Source organism: Podarcis melisellensis (genome assembly GCF_964234715.1).
Source record: "Podarcis melisellensis genome assembly, chromosome: 4".
Classification (NCBI taxonomy): domain Eukaryota; kingdom Metazoa; phylum Chordata; class Lepidosauria; order Squamata; family Lacertidae; genus Podarcis; species Podarcis melisellensis.
Window position 1 is genome coordinate 42,253,581 of NC_138531.1, and position 6,953 is coordinate 42,260,533.

The following is a 6,953-nucleotide window of genomic DNA, read 5'->3' on the forward strand; positions in this document are numbered from 1 at the left end:
TCCACTAGTGAACCAGGTTAGTTAAATCCATCCCATAGACCTGAATTTGCATACAGATTGGAGCTAATCCCATACCTTTCAAGGGAACATACTCTTAACATGTGTTTGGGATTAAGGATATAATTTGTTGGATTGTCTTTGTTAAATAAAACTACAGATGGATTTTTAAAACATCGCCAATCATAGTATTTAAATTAGAACTAAAATGAAAACAGTCACTTCCATTGCCAAAGATTAAATAAGCTGTTTAATAACAATAGGTAATTAAGTTCTGGTGTTTCCCCTCCCTTCAGATTAGCTGGATCTGATTTCCCCCCTTTCGTTGTGTTCAAGATATTTTGCAAGTCAAGAGACCAAAACACCCATTACATCACTGGGAAAAGTGTAATAACAGCAACAAGTGAGGTAACCTATTGGATATTTTTTTAAATGTTCTGTATCATCTGTTACCTAAGCTTGATACTATAATAAGTTTTCTTTATATTTAAAATGCTACCGTTTTTAATTATGATAACTTTACACCAGCTGTGAGGAATCAGAATTGTAGAGTTGGAAGGGATCATGAGGTGAGGGTCAACAATTCCAACCCCCTGCAATGCAGAAATCTCAGCCCATGGGCCTAAGTAGGCCAAGCAGAGATCCTAATTTAGCCAGTGAGGAAGTCAAAGTACTGGGAACCTTGGGAGGAAGTGACCATGTTCTCTTGGGTTTCATTATATAGAAGCAAGGAAAAGCTGAGTATAGTTGGATACCCACTCTGAACTTGAAGGCTGATTTCAGAAATCTTAAGGAACTACTGAGTGAAATGCCATAGTCAGAAATACTTAAAGAGAAGGGAGTCCAAGATGGGTGGGAGTTTCTTAAAGGTGAAATGTTGAAGGCACAAATGCAGACAATTCCAACAAGAGCAAAAACAAGGGTCCGGAAACCAAGCCTGATGAGGAACAGTTTAGAGAATTGGGTATGATTAGCCTGGAAAACTAGCGACCGAGAGGAGACAAGATAGCTATCTTCAAATACCTAATGAGTTGTCAAATGGAAGATGGAGCAAGTTTGTTTTCTTCTGCTCTGGATGGTAGGACTCGAACCAATGGCTTCAAATTAAAAGAAAGGAGATTCCGACTAAACATCAAGAAGACATTCTGACAGTAAGGCCTGTTTGACAGTAGAACGGTCTCCCTCAGGAGGTGGTGGACTCTCCTTCCTTGGATGTTTTTAAGCCAAGGTTAGATGGCTATCTAACATATGCTTTACTTGAGATTCCAGCAGTGCAGGAGATTGGACTAGATGACCCTTGGGATCCCTTCACCTCTACAATTCTATCATTCGTTAGAATTTTTTGAGTTCTTAGTGTTACTGGTTCTAAGACATCACAGTTAGTGTACAGATTGCCCTCCCCATCAATACCTGCTTCTTCACATTGTGTTTGAATTTACTATTTGAAATTGTACCCTGCACTTCACATACTGAGTGGTGTACAATAAAATATTAAGAATATTATAAACTTACTGTATGATACACACACTTTGTACGGAGAACATATTCATGCTGTTCTTCCCTCTCAAAAACTGATGTGGGTGCATGTAACACTAAGCTCATGATGGAAAGCAGGATGCAGCTACATTTCCTTCATGAGACTAGGATTATTTTCCACTAAGCTTCTGAACCGTGCCTTAGAAAATGCATCATCAAGCTCCTATAAAATTTTCAGATACAAAATTGATGCACTTTTGATTATAATGGTACGATCAGGCTGAGCCTTGTCTTGAATGCATGGGGATTTCAGAATGGTGATTTAGGGTAGAGTTACAGTGACACTGAAGCTCTTTCTGTATTTTCTGATGATTGATAGGCGGCTGTTGATGCTTGCAAGTTAATGGGATACCGGACGTATTATAATCAGATACTGCAGGATGAACTTCAGCATAAGAAATACAGAATAACAGAGGAGTTGGATGTGGCTACAATAAGAGACCATGTACAAGTAAGCAATGATTAAGTTCTCCACCCCTTATGCCATAATTAATTAATTAATTAATTAATCTGATAATGAAAAAGACCAAGGAGGGAATGAATGAGTCCAAGACCCTGCTTCCAGTCTCACTTGGGAAGAGATTTGGAGGAAGATCTGAACAGCCCCAAAGTCAACTTAAAAACAACACTAGTAAGAGCAAGGCAACAGCATATTACCACACACACTGTAATTATATTTGTGTATTTGTAAAATTCAGTTAAACAATCAATCCAGGCAACAGATCCTATAGAAGATATTATGTTAGCAGTAATAATATAGAATGCAACCCTACATATTTTAGAAGTAAGTTCCACTGCATTCAGAGGGACTTACTTCATAGAATTGGAGACTTAGGATTCATTTTCTTGGCTGATAAAATGGAAGAATTGCAGTAAAGGGGGTAGTTTACAAAAGATAACCAGAGAATCCTAGTACAACTTTCTCATACATATTGTTCCTTCATGACTGTCTAGTATAGCAATCTCATGGATGAGGTTCCAGCATACTATGGTGGCAGACATAACTGCTGGAGAAGGCTGTCTTTACATGATTTTCCCAGATCAATGATTGTGTATGACATCATGGACTATGCACAGTCTGGGAAGCTATCTACCAGACTTAGGATGGAATTGCCATTTCTGCTGCTGAGGCCACAGAATGAAGAAACGTGTCGTGCTCAAATCATGGCTATTTGTCAAATCAGGTAAATCAGAGCTTTCCAAACTCCTCATGTTGGTGACACACTTTTTAGACATGCATCATTTCACGTCATAGTAATTCAGTTTTACTAGTAAACTGCAGGTTAAATTAACCCCTTTCCAGCCGTGAGGAGTGCAGAGAGCGTTCACATGACACACCTACACATTGCAGCCAACACACTGATGTGTTGCGACACACAGTTTGAAAAACTCTAGGTATATCATATCAGCTGCCATGTTTGATAATTTGGACCTTGTTTCTTCCCTTGTGTGTGTGTGTGTGTGTGTGTGTGTGTAAATAGAAAATAAAATGGTGTGAAATTAGTTTCCATTCTGCCTTAGCCACCCAATGTGTGTTGCTTTTTAATAATAATAAAACACAGATGTAGCACCTGCACTCCCATATCCTGAGACAGATGAGGGAAGGCTGGCAGCCAGACTTCTTCTATTCACAAAGCCACTAAAGCAGCAGGCCTTGTGAGATACATTGTGTACCGTAGGCCTGATCCTGCATTCTGGGAAACCAGTTTCAGCATGATCCTGTCCCAGAATTTATGCCCAGCAGACAGAACAGGATCACTCTTAAATCCCACTCTCCCATCAGAGTCCCAAGATACACTGGCACATTAAACTCACAACAGCAGACAGAGACAGGCAGACAGGCAGAGAGCAGGCAGACTTTATGCCAGCTGCAGCCCAGAAGCACAAGGGGATGGGGAATATGAAAGAGTGTTGTGGGAAGAATAGGTTGCTCAAGAGGGGCTTTTTTAGGAAAGCAGCTGTGGATATCTACAACTCTAAATGGCTCATTTGCAACAGTCCAAATTCCATGCTGCTGGTTACATAGATAAGTGGTATAAAGAGCTATGAAACCTTATAAAGAGCTATGAAGCCTTCCGCTCAAACATTAAAAGTTGCAGTCAACCACATTTCACAGACCGTCATAGAATTATTCCGAAGAACCAGTTTCGGCAAACGCTTAATGAGCATTCTGCATATTTAATGAGAGAAATCATTAAACAAGATGGCCTAAATTTTACACACACACACACACACTATTCCCCACCCATCTGGCTGGGTTTCCCCAGCCACTCTGGGTGGCTCCCAACAGAATATTAATAATAACACAGTCATACCTTGGGTTAAATATGCTTCAGGTTGAGCGTTTTCAGGTTGCATTCCGCGGCGACCCGAAAGTAACTGAACGGGTTAACTCCGGGTTTCGCCGCTCATGCATGCGCAGACGCTCAAAATTATGTCACACGCATGCACAGAAGCGACGAATCGCGACCCGCACAGACATGGGTTGCATTCTGCTCAGGATGCAAACGGGGCTCCGGAACGGATCCCATTCACATCCAGAGGTACCACTGTAAAGACAATGTCCATGACTGATATGGAATGGCATGTTTATTTGAAGGCAGGTGTTCCCCCTTCTGGATATAGATAAGCATTGCTCTGGCCTCAGTTGTCCACTTACAGCTCTTAGTTAATGCATTATTTTATTTTGTTATATATTATGATCTAAACAATTACATATCATGTTTAGTTTTATAGCAGCTATGTATTTAAAGGGCTTTCTATGTAATGCTAAATGGCTCAGCTCCCATTAATTTATTTTTAAACATGATTTCAATGTAAAAGATATTTGTGATAGTTTCAGTATTTTGATAATATGATACAGAAGTGTATTTTCATGTTGCTTTGGTTTTGTTGATTTAAATGTTACATTGTGTCAGTGGAAAATATATTTGTTTAATACTGACAACAAATGTGCAAGCATTACAGCGCAGTTATGACTACTCATTCATACTGGTAAAACCTAATGCTGCACCAATTAAAACATTTTAACAGTTATAGTCCTATCCTCACTTAATTGGGACTAAATCTAGATTAACTTGGGGACGGTTTGTTGAATAGGCATGCCTAGGATTACACTGTAAAGTAGGAATTTCCTTATTCTATAGTGAACGCTGATAACATTTTAATTCTGTACAATTGTGTGGGGGAATTGTTTAAAACATTGTTTTCCCCCCAGAACTCCACCACAAATTCCCACAACTGCAATCTTCTCAAAACTGAGTAGAAAATCAGCACCTAGAACTGGGCGTCGCTCTTACCAAGCTCAGAAGAAGAATGCAAAAATGAGGAAGGCTTATAGCCTCGAGAAACAAAGAGAGGTGAGCATGTTAAAAGAAAAAGAAATTTTCTGATCAAATGCTGATAAATCTCACAGCTAAGATTCTACTACTCTGTCTTAAAGAGCTTTTATTGATTCCCCCCGTTGGGATGAACTTAATAAGACAGTTCTAAGATTATGACCAGGGTAACTCTACTTGTTCTACATAAAAGCCATCAGAAAAGTGAGGACAACAGCATAACACTATGTCTAACTAATTGTTCTTGATCACCTATGCTGAGGAACGTTTGTGTAACTCACTAAATAAAGAGCCTAAAAAGGTTTGTATTTTACTGATCCTGTCATTTTTATTTTGTTTTAATTTCATTAAAAGGCATTTAGACATATTAGAAAGCCATCTCCATGATTTTAAAACAACACATTTGTAGCTTTGGCATGCAAAAAATGCAGGAATTAACGTGTTAGTAAGCAACCTCACTTGCTAGATCTCAAGGGGTTGACTGCAGTCCTTAACTGTAATAGACCTTCTAAAGAAATACCCAGTGTTTGAGATCTGCTTTTAACTAAGTGGCAATGCAAAAGGACGCCTGGACAGTTAAGTCCAGTCAAAGGCGACTATGGGGTTGCGGCGCTCATCTCGCTTTCAGGCCGAGGGAGCCGGCATTTGTCCACAGACAGCTTTCTGGGTCATGTGGCCAGCAGGACTAAACTGCTTCTGGCGCAACAGAACACTGTGACGGAAACTAGAGTGCATGGAAATGCCGTTTACTTTCCTACCACAGTGGTACCTATTGATCTCCTTGCACTGGCATGCATTCAAACTGCTAGGTTGGCAGGAGCTAGGACAGAGCAATGGGAGCTCACCCCGTTGCGGGGATTCAAACCGCTGACCTTCTGATCGGCAAGCCCAAGAGGCTCAGTGGTTTAGAAAATAAGCTCTGCTTTAGTAAGTTACATTCTGCAACAAAACCTGCAATAGGGCCCCTATTGAAGGACACCATCCTGGTTGCTGCAACATAGCCTAGGAAGAAATATTAGTGCAGACACTGCTCAAGTGTCCAATCCAAGACTGTTGTTTGTTTGTTATTATGGGTGGGTTCAACTAAATGAACAAAAACTGCTAGTGCAACAGAGTCCCCCCCCCCTTTGTGTTCCCCTATTACTTCCCCCAAATTGGCTCTGTGAACAGTGCACAGGGGAGGAGAGAGATGGTTCCATTTGGAAAGCAAAAATTCTTGCACTGATGGAATGATCACCCTCATCCCACGCTGAATTCCACCTTATAGTGCAACATATACAATGGATTCTGTTTAGGAGTATGAGACTAAACAACTAAGCTGTGATTTCTTCTTAGAATAATCTATACTTTGTTATTTTGGAGCAGATGCTGAGAACTTCATCATTGTTAAGTGATCATTCAGACTCCACAGTCACTGAAGAGTCAAGCCATGAAAGTCATTTGTCAGATGAAGACTGGGAGCACGAGGCAGTGAAGCTATACAACTGGGCCAGATCCCTACGAGTGGAAGATATTGGGGGAGACTAACCCATGATAAAACTTATGTTCCCTTCCATTTCTTCTGTTTGAATCACAGAATTGTATAAAACAAATAATTTGTCCTGATGTGTGTAATTTTCTCCTATCATGCTGCAGACATGAAGAACATGAATAGCATGTGAATAATTACTGTCTGGCTTTAGGAAATTCACGGTGCAGCAATTTATTGTGCTAAAGTAACGGTGGTGGTCTCATTAGCAGATAAGAGGGAAGGAAACATGACCTATAGGGAGAGAAGCAGAGTTATTTATCCTTAGAACCCACATGGACAACTTTGAAAAGAGAGTAATAGTTTCCCTTTCTGAATTACAGCTAAGGGGGCACCAAGAGAGAAAGTTGGTGTATGATCTCCATTTTAAGTCATATTCAGGGTAGATCCATTTTGCAAGATAAGTATTTATTTCAAGGGGTCTATACTGAGCATGACACAGCAGGAGATTGCTTGGTAAATTGCAATGTTAATCTAGTGTCCATTTTAACATAATTGGGCTGAATGTTTTAAATAAACAGTAATTTGTGAGTTACCGGTAGGTCAATATGCTT

The 6,953-nt window shown here is 40.0% G+C and overlaps 1 protein-coding gene across 1 annotated transcript in view; it reads left to right on the forward strand.

Moving 5' to 3' along the window:
• Nucleotides 1-6,476, forward strand: part of LOC309368731 (uncharacterized protein CXorf58) — a gene marked incomplete at its 5' end in the record, with an annotated part of 11,820 nt that extends 5,344 nt beyond the window's left edge. The window contains 5 exon segments of the mRNA XM_081909010.1: nt 294-405; nt 1,853-1,984; nt 2,488-2,717; nt 4,751-4,892; nt 6,237-6,476. Of these exon segments, the coding sequence (XP_081765136.1) occupies nt 294-405; nt 1,853-1,984; nt 2,488-2,717; nt 4,751-4,892; nt 6,237-6,398 (778 nt within the window). The 3' untranslated portion in view covers nt 6,399-6,476.
• Nucleotides 6,477-6,953: the final 477 nt, after the last annotated feature.